The 17,776-nt window shown below is 44.8% G+C and overlaps 1 protein-coding gene across 1 annotated transcript in view; it reads right to left on the minus strand.

The window, feature by feature from the left end:
* LOC136751870 (voltage-dependent T-type calcium channel subunit alpha-1I) overlaps positions 1 to 17,776 on the minus strand; it is a 96,131-nt gene that overhangs the window by 57,324 nt on the left and 21,031 nt on the right. The window contains exons 3-9 of the mRNA XM_066707625.1: positions 14,106 to 14,203; positions 4,610 to 4,769; positions 3,959 to 4,331; positions 3,628 to 3,720; positions 2,792 to 3,125; positions 1,925 to 2,055; positions 1,604 to 1,882 (exon numbers count right to left, since the gene is read on the minus strand). Coding sequence (XP_066563722.1) covers positions 1,604 to 1,882; positions 1,925 to 2,055; positions 2,792 to 3,125; positions 3,628 to 3,720; positions 3,959 to 4,331; positions 4,610 to 4,769; positions 14,106 to 14,203 — 1,468 coding nt within the window. The remainder of the gene's footprint in view (positions 1 to 1,603; positions 1,883 to 1,924; positions 2,056 to 2,791; positions 3,126 to 3,627; positions 3,721 to 3,958; positions 4,332 to 4,609; positions 4,770 to 14,105; positions 14,204 to 17,776) is intronic.

Raw genomic sequence — 17,776 nt, forward strand, 5'->3', positions numbered from 1 at the left:
CCTGGGGTCTGTTGCCCTATACTTTGAGTCTATGGCTCCCCGTGACCCTGCACTAGATCAGGCAGCTATTGCTAATGGATGGAGTGAAATATTGGGGTTCTACAGCAGAGAGAGAGAATGAAGAAGACAAAGATCATGATCTTCCAAAAAAAGGCCAGACCTCAGGGAAACAAATACCACTTCACGCTAGGCAACACTACCCTAGAACACACCTCAGACTACACTTACCTGGTCCTGACTATTAGTGCATCAGGGGGCTTTAACCTGGCAGTGAAGGCACTCAAAGACAAAGCAAGAAGAGCTTTCAATCAGAAGAAGATTCTATAACATTAATATTCCAGTCAAAATCTGGCTCAAACTAATTGACAGCGTGATCCAGCCCACTGCCCTGTACGGTAGTGAAGTATGGGGTCCACTCAGTCAACAGGACTACACTAGGTGGGACAAACATCCAATCGAGACACTGCATGCTGAATTCTATAAAAACATACTGCAGGTGCACAGGAACACACCAAACCACGCATGCAGGGCGGCTGCTACCCAACTCAAGTAATACCAAGAAAAGAGCACTCAAATTCTGGATGCTAAAGAAAGAAAAGTGAGTCAGACTCACTCCAGTACAAGGCCCTCCAAACCCAAATGCTCAGCCCTGAAAAGAGTCCCCTGAGTCAGCTGGCCCTGAAGCTCACGGCACTGGCCCACGCTAATACTGCGAACAGTGACCAGCTTCAGGTCTGCACTGCTTACCTGCCCCCAATCAGAGTCAACCAAATTGTAAAGATAACCAAAACCTCCTATCTGGAACATTGGGACAATGAAACCAAATCCCAAAGTAAACTGGATTGCTATCGGGCCCTAAACCGAGAATACACCCTGGCAGAGTATCTTTTCATTGTCAGAGATACGAAACAGAGACGGATCCTGACCAAGTACAGGCTCAGTGACCACAGCCTGGCCATAGAGACGGGCTGACACAGGCAGAGCTGGCTGCACAGAGAGGAGCGGCGCTTTGGTCACTGCGAGACAGGAGAGGTCGAGACAGAGATGCACTTCCTCCTCCACTGCAGTAAATATAGCCAAATTAGGGAAATATTCTTTAATAAATTCATAAATATTATAACATATCTTTTTCAGATATGATAAATGAAAAAAAAATAGCTATCCCCCTAGAGGAGGGACACACAGCCCCCCTGGACGCCCAATATGTAGCCGCCTGCCACAGCCTGAGGGGCACACTTTTTTTTTAACCGTAATATATTTTATGAAAAAACACTGACTTATTATTATTTTTTTTTAATCTTTTCTTATTTTTTAATGTATGTATGTAATATTAACTGCTTTGGCAACACTACAGAACTGTTTGTCATGCCAATAAAGCACCCTTGAATTGAATTGAATTGAATTGAGAGAGAGAGAGAGAGAGAGAGAGAGAGAGAGAGAGAGAGAGAGAGAGAGACAGAGACAGAGAGATAGCGAGAAAGATAGACAGACAGAGAAACCGAGACAGAGAAACAGACAGAGAAAGAGAGGGACAGAGAGACATAGAGAGACAGACAGAGGGAGGTGCCTCACTGTACAGTACCTACGCCTTAGTGTACAGTACCTGTTCGTGGTGCTCTATCCCCATGCTGATGGTGTTGATGAGAATGGCCATCATGATGCCCCTGTTGAAGTACTTGCTCTCCACGATGCCCCACAGCTTGGCGCGCATCTCATCCCACAATTCCTTGCATTGCCCTCCGCACCCCTTCTTCTTCACCTTCCTCTTCTTGCCCTCCCCATCCTCCTCTTCTTCCTCTTCCTCCTCCTCCTCCCCTTCTCCTCTCCCCTCCCTGGCCGATTGGCTGCCTTCCCCATTCGTCCCCTCCACGCCCCCCTCCTCCTGCTCATCCTGGTTACCCCCCCACCCCGCCCTGGAGCCCACCCCCTCCCTGAGTGATAGGGCCTGTGTGCAATGGGGGCAGGTTTCAGAGTCAGGGTTCATGCCCAGCGCGATGGGGGCCACCAGGGCCTGAGTGCTGTGCTCCAGACGGCCGTGACGAGGACAGACGGAGGCTAAGAAAGAGAGGGGGGGTGGGGGTTTGGGGGTGGGGGGAGGTTGATGGAGTGGGACAGAGAAAGGAAATTGAGAGTGAGGGAGAGGGAGAGAAAAACAGAGGCAGAATGAGATTAATGAACACAGACATACTTACAGCCTGATTACACAGACTTCTGGACAGATAGACAGACAAATACAAAGACTCACAGAAAGATACAGATGGACAAACATACAAAACACAGACAAACACAAAGATTAGTAATAGTAAGATACACAGGCAGACAGACAGGCAAACAGACACACATGCAGACAGACAGACAGACAGAAAGAAAGGCAGACTTACAGACACACACACAGACAGAGGGACAGACAGACCTGAAGACAGACAGACACACAGTTAGACTGGGAAACTGGAAGACACAGTCCAACACACAGACAGACAGCAACACAAGCAGATACATCTCCCCTGTCTCACTCCATCTTCTCTCTTCCCATCTCCCCTTCTCTCTCCCTCAATCTCCTCTCCTCATCTCTCTCACCTCTCTCTTCATCCTATCTCTCCCTCCATGTCCTTTACTCACAGGGCAGCTACCTCTCCTTGTTCCTGTTAAAGGGCTGCCCCCCCACGCCCACCTGTCTCCCTCTTGCCCTCTTCCCATCCCTTTCTCCTTCCCCTCTGCCCCCCAACCACCCTTCTCTCTCCCCTTCCCTCCCCTTCCCCCTCTCACTCACAGTGCAAGTGCCTGTCCCTGCTGCGGCCATTCCCGTGGTGTGGCTGCCCCTGCCCACCTCCCCCTCCAGCACCTGCGTGGTGGCGGGTGCGGTGGCGGGGTGGAAGTGGTGGGCGGCCCCTCAGGCTGCGGTACAGGGCAGCGGAGCGGCGGCGGGCCTTGCGCAGCACGTGGCACACGTACTGAAAGATCTCCTCATAGCAGTCGCCTGGCTCTCCTGTGAGGCTGGCCAGTGTGCTGGAGGACAGGCACTGGGCACGCTGCTGCTGCATCAGCTGGTGCTCCCGCTGCTTGGTCTCTGAGAACTGGGTTGCGATCACCACCAGGCACAGATTGATCATGAAGAATGAGCCCACCTGAAAGAGGGTGAGAGAGAGGGGGGGTGGAAGGGAAAGGGAAAGAGAGAGGGCTTAATCATTAGAGAGAGATAGAGGGAACTGCATGGCGATTGCCACCAGGTGAGAGAGTGAGAGAGAGGGAAAGGGAGAAAGAGAAGAGAGAGAGGAGGGAAAAATAGGGGAAAATAGGAAAGTGGAGGAAGGTGTGGGACAGGAAGGGAGGGGAGAAGAGCAGAGAAGGGAAGAGGAAAGGGAAGGTGAGGAAGGAGAGGGGAAGAGAGAGGAGGGAGGGGAGATAAAGGGATGACAAGAGGGGTGGAGAGGATGGAGGAGAGGGAGAGAGGAAGAGAGAGAAGAGAGGAGGGAGGGGATGAAGGGGAGGAGAGAGGAAGGAGGGAAGGGAAAGGAAGGAGAGAAGAGGGTAGAGGAGGGAGTAGAGTGGACAAGAGAGAAGGGGTGGGAAAGAACGAGAGGGCAGAGGAGGGAACAGGGGCTGGCAGCAGGGAGAAGGTGTACTTACAATGATGAGCAGGATAAAGTAGATAAAGTTGTAGAAGGAGTGAGCGTCCATCACATAGTACATGATCTCCACCCAGCCCTCCAGAGTGATGACCTGTGGAAACAGCAACACACACTGAGGCACAGCAACACACACTGAGGCACAGCAACACACACTGAGGCACAGCAACACACAGAGACACAGCAACATACAACGAGTCATACCCAGTACTACCAATCCCAGGCAAATCTCAGCCAGTCCCACCTAGACCCAGCCAGTCCTACCCAGTCCCACCCAGTTCCAGGCAGTCTCAGCCACTATCACCCAATCCCAGCCAGTCCCACTCAATCACCTGGAAGATTACAATCCAGGCGTAGCCGATGTTGTCGAAGTTGATGGCCCCCTTGTGTGGGTTGGTGAGGCCTGTGTGGCAGCGGGAGTAGTACTGGTTCCAGTTCACACACAGGCCCCAGCCTGGACCACCCCCACCCCCACCCCCTGCCCACGCCCCACCACTGCCATTGCTCAAGGGCTCAGGGGACAGGCCCAGCGACAGGCGGTGCAGGTAGTCATCCTTGTCCAGGCAGCACTCACGCCCCTCCTCCCTGCGGGCAGGGACATCCTGGCAGGACATGATGCCATTGTCCACCTCCAGGGAGCAGATGAAGGGCTTCTCCACATCCTCTGGCTGGTAATAGGCAGAGGGCAGGGAGATGCCGGTGGACCTGGTGGGGGTGGATGGGAAGGGAGTCAACCAGTGTTGTCAGCCCACCAGTGTGTCAGGCAGTCAGGGTGTAAGGACGTCAGTTGGTGTGCCAGGCAGTCAGTGTATCCATCAGTCAGTCAGTATCACAGTGTGCCAGTCAGTCAGTGTCTTTGTGTGTCAGTCAGTCATTCAGCATGTCAGTCAGCGCCTCAAAGTGTCACCTCTTGGTGCCTCTTGGTATCTCAATGTGTCAGGCAGTCAGTGTGTCAGCCAGTGTGTCAGTGTGTGAGGTCTCACTCTGTGAAGTTCTCCTCCAGGAAGCAGCGGTTGCGCAGCAGGCCAGCCCACAGCTGAACACCGATGATGCCGAAGATGAAGAAGACGAAGAAGCAAAGCAGCAGCACATTCCCCAGCATGGGCAGGGTGTCCAGCAGCAGGTTCACCAGGATACGCATACCTGATACACACAGATAGAGAGAGAGAGAGGGAGAGAGAGAGAGAGGAGGGGGGAGAGAGAGGGAGACAAACAGAAGCGGGGGGGACATTTTAGTCTAAAATGGATAATTATTGTATGTATTGTTCCTCATTGCCCTGTTACTGCACACTGGACCTGAATGTCAGTGGTTTGGCAATACTGATGTCACTTATTCATTTGGATGTTTATTTCTACCTATCAGGCCAAGCGTCTGCTTCTCAGAGTGAGTTAGAGTGAGTGTGTATGGAGGTGGGTACAGTATTTTGCAGTTATAAACCCATCAGTGTGAGTGAGAGAGTACAAGTAGAGTACCATTTAGTGAGTGAGTGAGTGCATGTGGAGGCTGCAGCATCTGATTACTGATTCCTTTCCATTTACAGGAAGCCTGCTGGCAGTTTAAAGAGCCTTGATTGAACAGAAAGGGGTTAATGATAATTAATGTGTGATTGGGCATCAGAGCTCTCGTGATTTAAGTAATGGATTAACAGCTCTTCAGGTAGTCAGGGAGTGCAGAAAAAAATGTCAAAATCCAGCCCGCCTGCAAATAATCATCTGCTATTAACGCTGTTCATTTTCATCAAGGGAAATTCAAATATCATAATTTATTTAATCACATTTCATTATATTGATTCTATCATTACCTGGAATTTAACACATGAAGAGTGTGTGTATATATATTTTCTGTTGCTGTGACATGGAGTGCTAATATTGTACTGGGCAGTGTAAAAACTGTTTTGGCAAACACTGCCCCCTGTTGGTCATGTCACTTGGAATACTAATTTTAATTGAACTGGCAGGGAGGGTGGTAGTGCTGATGATGGAGGTGGCGGGGAGGGGGGGTTGGATGCAGAGGGAGTCAGTGCAGTGACTATAGTATGGGGGCCCAGACTGGAGCCAGCACTGTGTGGACTATAGTACAGTATAGTATAGGGGCCCAGACTGGAGTCAGTGCTGTGTGGACTATAGTATAGTATAGTATAGTATAGTATAGTATAGTATAGTATAGTATAGTATAGTATAGTATAGGGGCCCAGACTGGAGTCAGCACTGTGTGGACTATAGTATAATATAGGGGCCCAGACTAGTGCCCTAAAAATCACTAAATCACTAAAAAAGTAAAATAAAATAATAATCATAAAATCCACCACACTATTTGGACTGTATTACATTATGGCAGAATCAGCATGCCTGAGTAGAGAGCTGGTTTAATATAGGGCAGCCCTGGCAGGTGCTGACATGTTCCTCTTATTCTTGGGATTTATTTTACGCTTGCCAAGAATGAAGCAGATTTGTAAGTCAATTCTTCTGCAGGCAGGGAAATGCATATAGCAGTGTGGAAGAAAATGTATTAGATCACTCCCTTGCTTCGGTAGGTTTGGCTTCTGTGTGTGTGCGTAGTTGTGGGGGTTGGGTGGGTGGGTGTTTGTTTGTGAGAGAGTGTGTGTGTGTTTATGTGAGTGTGTTGGTAAATGTGTTTATGTAAGCGTGTGTGTGTGTGCGCACATGTGAGTGTATGATTGTGTGTCAGTGTATGCGTGTTTGTGCGAGTGTGTTGGTGCATGAGTGTGTGAGAGTGATTGAGTGTGTGTGTATGTGTGTTTCCAGTTTCTTTTCCTGGGGATGCAGTATAGCAAAATCTCAGCACAACCACTTCAAATTTCCCACAGCGGTCAACACAGGACAAGCATTTATTATTAAAAAGGAAACAAAAAGGTTTATATCCAAAAGCAGACTTGAATAAGGAAGTTTCAGCTTGTTTGCTTTATCTGCTGATTTAAAGATTGGTTCACATTACTGACCTGCCCTGATTCTAAAGATAGCCCAGCCACCCACCTCTCTTTCTCTTTATCCATCCTCTCTCTCCCGCTGCCTCTGCCTCTGTCTCTCCCTTCCCCTTCACTTCTCTCTCCCTTTGTCTGATTCTGCTCTTTCTTTCTGTCTTCTGTTTCCCTCTCTCATCTCACCTTCACTACCTCTCTCCTGCTTATTCTCTCTCTCCCCATTCTTTCACTCCCTTTCTCACTCTCACTCTCCTGCTGCCTCTCTCCTTCCCCCTTCTCCCTCTCCCTCCCTCCCTGTCTTTCTCCTTGTCTTACTCTCCCATCTTGCCATCTTTCTCTTCATCTCTCTCCCATTGCACACTTTCATCCTTTTTCCATCTCTCTCTACTTGCCTTTCTCTGCATCGTTCTCTCTCTCTTGCTCCCTCTCCATCTTTTCCCCTCTGCTTCTCTCTCTACCCCCATCTTTCTCTCTCTCCATTTCTCTCTGTCTTTTGCCAATCTCCCCTCTGGTCTAAACAGCTGACACCTGTCACTCTGGCTTGGATTGCTTGACTGACCTCCTCCCCCTCTCCTCTCTCCTCTCTCTCTGTCATACTGTACACAAATACCGAACCCAGAAGAACAGTGTTTTTTTCTTTACTATGTACACTGGAGGGGGGTGTAATTATCGAAATGTATTATTTGGGTTGAGTTTCCCAGCATGGCCAGTCAGTATGTCAAGCTAATTCTTTTAAAGAATACTATTTGATATGGCTTTTGAATTTGAGCTAGTTTTGACCGCATTTTCGTTAATCAGCATTTGTTAATGCAGGACAGGTGTGTGTAGTTTCACTGGCTTTTTTTCACTATCACTTGGCATGAAAAAAGGTGAATGGGGAAACTGTGCGGTGCTGAAGTACCTCTACTCATACACCACCCTCTCACACTGTCACTATATATATATATATATATATATATATATACACACACACACACTTTCAGGGTCAGTTTCCATGGATTCCTGCTTTCCTGTATGTCTGCTAACCAAAAAACATATCAAACCTGCACCTGAAACATATATTATTATACATATTATAATATCAGATCTTGTATTAATGCTTAATTTTAACTTTGAATTAAATTGTATTACTGCACTTTTGTAATGCTGGTGTAACCTGAAGTAACCCTAGATAAAGGTGTCTGCTAATAAATAAATAAATAAATAATCTTCCCCATCAAGTATTTTTTTCAAATGTATTTCTAGTTCATTTTTCTTGTTAATGCTGCACTTCATTTGGGGGGAAATATTCTTCTAGGGCCATTTACTATAGATATCTCTGTAAGGCTGCTAAAATGTATAAAATGTATTGTATTGCTCAACATTTTTTGGTGGTGATTATTTCTGTTGTGAGTTGGTGCCTCTTCCTTTTGAACATTTTTTTGTTTATTTATTTATTTATTTTCCAACATGTTGAAAGGCAAACACACTCCAATGGAAAAAACAAAACCTCAGTCTATTATTAAAAGCAATTTATTTTTCTAAAAGGGAAGCTGTAAGCTCAATTACCCTGCCTTTGAGGCTCAGAGAGAAAGAGGGAGAATGAAGGGGAGAGGGGGGAGTCAGAGAGAGAGTGAGAGGCAGGGGGAGGGAGAGAGAGAGAGGCAGGGGGAAGTGAAAAGATGTGAGAAAGCATGAGAGAGAGGAATGGATAGCTTGCACTGTGCTGTCTTTGATCACTGCAGAGATGGACAGCATTAAAGAGGAGAAGAGGGCAGGGAGAGGGAGTGGCGGTGAACTCTTTATAATCTCTCCTTGGTCACCCTACCAGTTGTAGTGTATGGGGTGTACTGTACTGTGCTGTACTGAACCGTATTGTTCTAGAGTGTACTGTACTGTAATAACGTGTGCTGTGCTGTAGTGTACAGAACTCTAGAGAGCTGTGGTGTATTGTGCTGTACTGAATTTGCGCAGAGATTATCCCAAACTGGGCTTTCACTACAGTGCTACAGCACATTCTCATTAGACGTAGTTCTGTCTAGAAATGAGTTTTTGGCAGGTGAGCTGGACAGACAGAATAAAAAAGAGAGAGAGATGGAGGGAGAGGAAGAGGATGAGAGAGTGAGAAAGAAGAGGGAAAATGGGAAGGAGGGGGAGAACAGGAACAGTGAGAGAGAGAGAAAGATGACATGAGAAAGACACAGCGCTACACAACCAGAATGAGATTGAGCTTCTCTCGTCTCATTCCCTCTCTTTCCTCTGTATCTCTCCCTCTTTCCTCTCTCCTCCCTGCATCAGCTGCTCTTTTCATTAGTCTGGTTCTTTGTGGCTGAGCACCAGATGCAGGCCACTGGGAACCAAGGGATGAGCTTTTACAGACAAAACTGCATCCTGTATCCCCACAACATATACAAATGAATACATAATTAATACCAGCAGTGCTGGCTCCAGTCTGGGCCACCAGACTATATTACACTATAGTCCACACAGTGCTGTTTCCAACTGGGCCCCTATATTATACTACACTATAGTCCACACAGTGCTGGCTCCAACTGGGCCCCTATACTATACTATACCATAGTTCACACAGCACTGGCTTGAATCTGTGTACCTATACTATATTACACTATAATCCATAAAGTGCTGTCTCTCTCTCTCTCTCCCTCTCTCATCTCCCCAGCAAAGGAATGGAGCATGTATACCTCTTGCCTCTGCCTGGCTGGTTAAATAAACTGATTTCCTCTGCAGTGGCTGCTGGTAATGGGATGTGAAGGGAGGTCGAGTAGGGAGAGCAGGATCCCGCCAGCGCTTGGAACAGGCCTTGACTGCTCCGATTACTGCCTCCTGCTCATCTCCTTCCCACTCCGCCAGCTACCCACCACCTCCGCCTCCACCCCCACCTCCACCAAAAAGACAATCACCCACACTGAGAGCGAGGGAATGGGAGGGGTGCAGGGTCAGTTGGACAGATTCAATTACAGATGGGAGGGGGATCAGGATCCTATCTGCAATACAGCTATTATTATGTAGCATTTCTTCCCAAAAGAGACAGTGCCACAATTACAACTTTGCTATGCTCTACAGTACATGGTGATACAGCCTTGGTGAACTACAGAACACTGTGGTAAATATCATGGTAGTATTGTGTGTTCCTTTTTACTGTCTTGGGATAACATGACCATGTTGGTTGACCATGGTGTTTACTACTTTACCACAGGAACATTTTACATTTTGGGATAAAAATCAAAGTAAAATGCACTGTCAAAGAAAAAACGAAAAGCTGTAAAATTCATACCAAGTTCCTGCCAGCTAGATTTGCCAGTAAATCCCTGTACTGTATTTATTCCAGTCTGTTCAGAGTTTTAGGATTATTACATTATTTGTCATTTAGCAGATGCTCTTATACAGGGCAACTTATATTTGTACCCATTTTTTACAGCTGGGCATTTTTACTGGAGCAATCTAAGTACCTTCCTCAAGGGTACAAAAGCACTGCTCTCCCTGGGATTTAAACCCACAACCTGCCAGTTATGAGTCCAGAGCCCTAACCACTACTCTATGGTGCTATAGAGATACACAGTGTGGGAGTTTAGTTTTTTTGTGTTTATATATCCACATGCATTGCTGACTCCTTCTCCTTCTCATGACAGCTCAGTGTGTCGCTTTATCTCATGGTCGCCCATTTACTGTTGGCACAGTGGGGGACAGCCAGGATTCAAAACTACACTCTTCCACATTGCATTATACGTATCATACCACACTGAGCCACACTTACCACCCTGCGGCACTGGGGAAGGATTTTGTTATTTAGTGTGTGGAAAACAATTTACTTTCAATACAGGAGTCTGGACAACATCCTATAGATCAGTGGTACCCCTGGAGTACCCCCTGCACTGCTGGTTTTTGACCTAACAAAGCAATATACCATTCAATTAAGTAATTAAGACCTAGGTTGGAACAAAAACCAGCAGGGCAAATGATACTCCAAGACCAGTTTGAAAACCCCTGCTACAGATGTATGTGGAAGATACCCACTTTGGCTGAAGGAATGACAGCCTGGCCAATAGGAGGAGGCTATTGTGAACCCCACCACCCATGGAAGGTTGAGCCAATGAGCTGCTACAGGGGGCAGAGACTGGAGAGGTGGAAGGATGTTTCTTAATGCATTGGCAAAGAGGGGTGTGTGGTTGTGGAGAGTGTGTGATTCGCAGCTACTAAAAGAGGAAAAGGAAGCATGTTACATGGTTCTGAAGAGGGTGTGTCTGTGAGCGAGGACCTGATTTTTTACGCTTAGGAGCAAGAGTGAAGTGGGGGTTATTCTCCTATTGAACTTTAGTTTAAAACTCCATTTAAAACAAACACCAACATTATTTTATAATTTCATTAGTCAAGTGCTTTTAATTAATTGACCAGACTGCAGTGTTTCCATGACTCTTAAAAGTATGCAATTTATTCAATATATTTCCAGTTTATTTATTTAAATAATGCACTTGATCAAGGAGTTCCCAGCCATTCTTAATATTATCGTTGAAATATTTATTAATATATAGCATGAGATTTTATTTTTTCATCAGTCTTTTCTGTTTATGCTTAATCCTTAGGATTGATGATAAAGCCAACACAGACATTTATTATGCAACTAGAGTGGATACAGTACCCTGTAAAGTATAGGGCCATAACAGAAGAAAAACTAGAGAGGGTCTCCATTCAAGAGTGAAGGGAGACTGGGGTTTGTCCTCCTCCCCAACTTCCAACTCCCATTTTTTTAAAAACATTCACATTTCTTCTAAATGCTGCTTCCTTACTAGTGTGACAGGCTGCTGTCTGTCACGGCACGGCTGCTGCTGATGCCCGCTGATTAGGTGCTCATGTGCTGCAGCTGTGTTGTCCGCTCCCTCGCAAACAGGCTGCGGACTCACGACTGCGGGCAATGAGCACTGTGGCGATTGTGATGTCAGTGGCAGCTGTGCCTTGTCTATTTAATCCCTCCCCCCACGGGGGCAGTTAACTGGCAAGAAGGAGGACTGAGACTTCCAACCCTAAGTGCCTGGAGCGTTTTGGTTTTGGTTTTGGTTTTGGTTTTGGTTTTGGTTTTGGTTTTGGTTTTGGTTTTGGTTTTGGTTTTGGTTTTGGTTTTGGTTTTGGTTTTGGTTTTGGTTTTGGTTCCTGTGAACCCCAATAAAACCCGGACACCATCGGAACCCGAGACTCTCTCCCTCCTTGTGTCCGGCTTCTACAACCAGACACTGGGTTTTCTTGAAATCTGTGTAGGACAGTCTACAGTAATGCATCATTCAAATGCCACAAGGTTGTAACTGTTAAGAAAACAGTGATATGCAGGCACATGTACAGCAATTGTTTTTACATGTACAATACCACTATGCTTTATATATTGTATTATGGGATTGTGATTTAAAGTGAAAATACTCCCTTTTGAATATGATAAATGCTGCAATTCCAAAGCCCAATGCTATTTCTCCCAAGCGTGTGGGACTGGCCAGGGAACAGTGCTTGCTGTGGTAAAGACAGGTTTTTGCAGTATTTTTGTGATTGCATTGACTTTAAATGGAGATCAGATGTTTAAAGCAAGTGCTAGGCGGGGTAACTCAGTTTCACTTTAATAAGTGTAGCCAGGTGGTACATTTGGATATAGTTAATTTCCTTGTAGTTTAGTTTCCTTGTGACGTATTTAGATTTAATTAATTTATGTATAAACTTATTAAGCTCTATACAGTTTGAAGGTTGCATACCCACTGATTGGTCATTTAAAAGGGTAGAAAAGGAAAGTGTTAAAACTAATTTGTGGACCGCAGAGAAACGAATACAAAGATTAATCTAAATGGTGACATCTCTAAGGTCCTTCTCACCTCCCGCCACTAGGGGCCGCTGTTCCGTAGAAGTTAATTAGGTTAAGTTAAGCACTTCCATTTTCATTGCGTTTCCGGGTAGAGCTGAATGGGGGAGAGTGATGCAAGATGGATGCTGTGGTTTATCGGAGCTAATCGCGGGTAAATCTCCAATTTAGTTATGACATCTTGTTGAAATGTAAATGTATACAGGTTTATATATTTATAGTCTTTGATATGTGAACATATTACGTGTTTTAGGTGTTTATCGTGACGGATGCCTTGAGTTAATGAAGTAACCTGATGTCTCCTCGTGGTTAGCGAAGCTGTAAGCACACTGCCGTATTGTTTAGTGTTGTTGTGTATTATCTTGTATTGTTTTTATTTTATATCCCGTACCTCGTATGTCCTATAGTAAATTCATTTCATGCCAATTTAGAAAGGCCAGTTGCACACCCTCTCGGCAACATATAACAAAAATAAAGAACCCCCAAAGAAGTTAATGTGTCCTGTGTAGTGTATCAATTTCACGGGCTACATAAGTAACAGTTATTCACCAGGTACGCTTTGTGATGTTTGTGATGAGACTGAATCAAGACGTTGACACTGTTTGAATACTTTCTTGCTTTCTTATGATCTAAAGCTGAAAGTTACAGCGCCTGCAGGGGAAGAGGATGTCTTGAAGGTCACTAACTCACAAGACACAAGGTGCTCCCGAAACAACAGTGACTTGGAGACATTTCAATTTTGACTTCTATCTTGGTCGCAACTAGCAATAGAGCTGGGCCCAAGGTTAACAAGTCTACCTTTCAACCATAGGGTCAGCAAGAACACAAGGGAGATGTTCCCATAATGTCTGCAGTAATACCCTGCAGGAAATGAATTTAGGCTGGGGGGGTTTCAGAAGGGCATTGTTCAGCACTATCCAATGTTGCACACAGTGTGGGTGGGTTGCTCTGTACACCTCTTATCTGAGATTGTATTGATTCTGAAGTAGTGGCAATAGCTGGAGTCTTTCCTTTGATCCTACTGACCCCAAGTGGAGTTTGAAGCAAATTTTCCTTCCCACTCAGTGTGCTCCATGCTAATTTGAAATACTGCTGCAAGTAGCATAATATTGAATCCCACAAAACAGGTTGAAAACAAAGTGCTTTCCCCATGTCTTGTTTCTCTGTTTGCTTAATTTGCATTCAAACACAAAACATAATGATTGGAATACAAACTTATTATATTTAGTAAGGTCGCTGCAATGCATTTTTTTTTAATAATTCACTTAGCTGTATTGAGATCTCTATTTTAGATATATATTTCCATTTCTATTTCTTGTGTACTATGTATATAAATAATACAATAATAACACAAGGTAGTTCTCTTACTCTATTTTATAGTCTACATAAACATTACAAGATATATTACATTTTCAGTTCTCTAGCCTTTCTCACAATTTGCACTCAAACATAAACCAAACTGGTCTCAATCTCTTACCAGCCCCACCAGCTTAAATAAGTCCCAGCAGGACCTCAAGTGCCATGACCTCTTGACCAGCATGTTAGCATAGCCAGTGTAGATGAGGCCCCACAAAATATACACAATACACTTTTTATGATATTATATTAAATAATATATATTATTTTAATTATAACACCTCTGATACTTCTTTTCAAAAGGACACAGAGAGAAGAAAAATAAATGTAAGAAAGCAGGCAACTCACTGGGCACCCTGTTGATGGCTTTGAGAGGCCGCAGGACTCTTACTGTTCGAATGGCCGAGAGGTTGATGTTCTGGAGATCCAGGGAGTATTCCACCATACTGGGAATCCGATGCACAGCACAACAACACAACAACAAAACAAAGAAGAAAGTCAGAGAGTGAGTGAGAGGGACACACACACAATCACACCAATGCACACACACTCTCACACAACTTCACACACCTAAACACCCACACCTACACATACACACACACACACACACACACATACATACACAGGCTTGACGAAACTGCCCAACCATTTCCCAGTGTCTGCTCAAGACAACACTTGTTCACAAGGCACTTGTAGCACCTCAGCCCTGCTGGACAATACCCCCTAGGTCACTGTGTGTACAACTATGTACACCACTTCCATCAGCCATAACTGATACAGAACAAACATATTCGTAACGTGGTAGAAGTATATACAAAATATAATGCCTTAAGCTGACAAACCCCTCTGGTACCCTTAAATGGGCATCAAATCTGTGTGCTTCTCTTTAATCCCATGTGTACTCTTCACTGTTGTGAAAAAGCGGAGACTCTCAGCTTTCTAACAATGTGAAAATTTAGTTTTGTATACCCCCCTGGCATTTACTTGGGGGTTGGGGGGATACTTGGTCTGAGTAGGATTACAAAATCTCAGAAAATATTGACAATTATGACACATTATTATTATTATTTTATTTGTATTTTTTTTTTCTTGGCAGACACCCTTATCCAGGACGACTTACAACATTAGTGCAATACAAAGTGCAAGAATACAGTTAAGTACAAGGCATCAAACATTACAAATTCAAATTTACATTTTAAAAAGCAATTCAAATTATAATACATTTTACAACTTCCAATTTACGCAGGTAAGTACAGTAAGTGAGGTCATACATCCTGGAAAGTAAAAGCTAATTGCTGTTAAGATGTTAGGTCACAATCAAGGGCTACGGGAAAGGAAGCAAGGGGGAAATCAATCAATAATACAAGTATTAGTAACGCAAGAAGCATGATAAAATGCTGGTGAAGTGCTATCTTACATGGATTAAAAGGACTAATATTACAAGTACTGTCTGAAAAGATGTGTCTTGAGTAAGCACCAGAAGGAGGTCAAGGACTCTGCTATTTTGACTTCGGTGGGAAGGTCGTTCCACCATTTATGGGCCAGGGATGAGAAGAAGCGGGCTCTGGAGGAAGTGGAGTGGAGAGGAGGCAGAGTTAGTCTTCTGGCACTGGAAGACCACAGTCTGGAGGGGATGTATGGGGAGACGAGTGACTGAAGGTAGCTTGGTGTAGTGTTGTCAAGACAGTGGTAGGTGTGGGTCAATGTCTTGAACTGAATGCGTGCCGGTATCGGGAGCCTTTGGAGGGAGCAGAGCAGTGGAGTAGCGTGTGTGAATCGAGGCAGAGAGAATACCAGATGAGCCGCAGAGTTCTGGATGAGTTGGAGCAGACGGGTGGTAGTTGCAGGCAGGCCAGCCAGAAGGGAGTTGCAGTAGTCCAGGCGGGAGAGGACCATTGACTTGACGAGCAGCTGAGTCGAGTAGTATGTTGCTCGGGAAGAATTTACAGGTGCGTGTCAGCATGGTGATGTGCTGGTTATAGGAGAGCGCAGGATCGAGGGTGACTCCTAGATTTTTAGCGGAAGAAGGAGAGAGTGTAGTGGATTCCAAGGGGATCGAGATGGAGAGATCAGCAGAAGGTGAGGAAGAGTGGAGGAAAAACAGGAGATCCGATTTGGAGAGATTGAGCTTCAGGTGGTGCAAGTGCATCCATTTGGAGATAGCAGACAAACAGGAAGAGATGCAACAGGAGATGCGAGTGTCAGAAGTGGGAAACGACAGGAAGATCAGGGCACCATCAGCATAGAAGTGGTAGGATCCGATGAGGGGGCCCAGGATGGAGCCTTGGGGTATGCCTGTGAGGAGATGTTGGGGGGTGGATGAGGAACCTCGCTATGTCACTTGGTAGGTCCGGTCGCTGAGGTAGGAGGAGAACCAGGTGAGAGCAGTCCCAGAGATTCCAAGGTCAGTGAGGCAGGAGAGGAGGATGGAGTGATCGACAGTGATCAACATATTCTGGAACCAAACAGTCTACTGATCAAAACAAGACCATCCACATTTTGGTAGAAGCAACACACACCCGTAGAGGGCTCAAAATGTCAAGATGGAAAGCTCTGTTTACAGTGTACAAATACACAGCGATTTTACATAATTGGATCTGAACTTCTCTGTGTTTGATAGAACATCACATAATATATACTGGATTCATCTTTAGGTTGTTCTGAACAAAACAAGACTATTTGCAAAGAAATTTGATCGAAACCGAGTGATCTGTGACCGTCTAAAAGAGCCCCCCAGCCCAGACTGGGTGTTTACCCCCCCAGGCTCTGAATGACGGCGGGCGATAAAGAAACTGTAAATCGGATGTGTATGAGAATGAAACGCTGGTAGCCAAGAGAATAAGCTTTCAAACGATGTGCGCATTGTAAGAATACAGTGTAACTTCTACGCACAGGAGCTGTGCGTAACACTGCCAAATAATGCTTAAGAGGGTGTAGTAACACAGTATATAACTCTTATTTATACATTATTATTTGTACATTATTTTTCAGTTTTTTGTAACTAAACTTTTTTTTAACCTCTGTTAGTTTACTGCTTCCCTTTGTACCATTTCAGGTTATTCACTAGACTTGAACTGCTTACATTTCAATAAAAACTGAAAAAATGGGGGTGTTCTCAAACTTTTGACCGGTAGTGTTCATCCGTTTATTACAAATGTACCAAAAGGGGCCAGTGTGGCACAGGAAAAACACAAATTTCTACCATATTTTGTATACTAAATATATTTGTGCTGTATGGTAAATGATAACAATGTATCAGAATGGGCTAATGTACTATCTAGATCCCATTAACCTGCTCCCTATCTATATCCCTATCTATTGCTATCTATTCCTGTTGCCATGTATTTGAATTCAATTTATCTGATCTTAATCCTGCTTATTTCATACATAGGCACAAAGGAGAGGCAGAGATCGGTCATCTGTCAGGCAGGATCCCAAGTAACTGAATAACATTGTGGCAACGTTTTAATAAAGTGAACACAGAAACAAGTGGCGTGGCGCAAACAATTCCAGACTCCAAGGGGAATTATGTTCTCAAAACAACGGATGAGGCCATTACCATATTCTCTATTTTTATATTTATAGTGATAATTTACAGCTAAACTCTACTGGATTCTGCTAAAGCAGGACTTGAGTTAGTGCCAGTACTTAGTGTTTGGGTCATTGGTCAGTCCCATAGGGCTCATTAGGATAACATAATGCTTTTAGCTTGATGTCATCTAAATCACATTAAAATTAAATAAATAATATAAAACATTAAAAAAACATACTCAATGGTTTGTGTCCTATCTGTTTTCACCCTGTGTGATGTTCCAGATAGAAATACAAATTATAATGTAATGGGAGCTAGAGGGGTCTCCCTATAGATGTACATGATCATTGTGTGCGTGTGAGAGTGCATGTGAGAATATGTGTTGGTGTGGATGTGTTTGGGAGTATTTGTGTGTGTGTGTGTGTGTATGTGTGTCACTGTGAGAGAGTGTGCATATGAATGTGAGTGTGTGTGTGTGTGCGTGTGT

This window comes from Amia ocellicauda, chromosome 6 (assembly GCF_036373705.1).
Source record: "Amia ocellicauda isolate fAmiCal2 chromosome 6, fAmiCal2.hap1, whole genome shotgun sequence".
Lineage (NCBI taxonomy): Eukaryota > Metazoa > Chordata > Actinopteri > Amiiformes > Amiidae > Amia > Amia ocellicauda.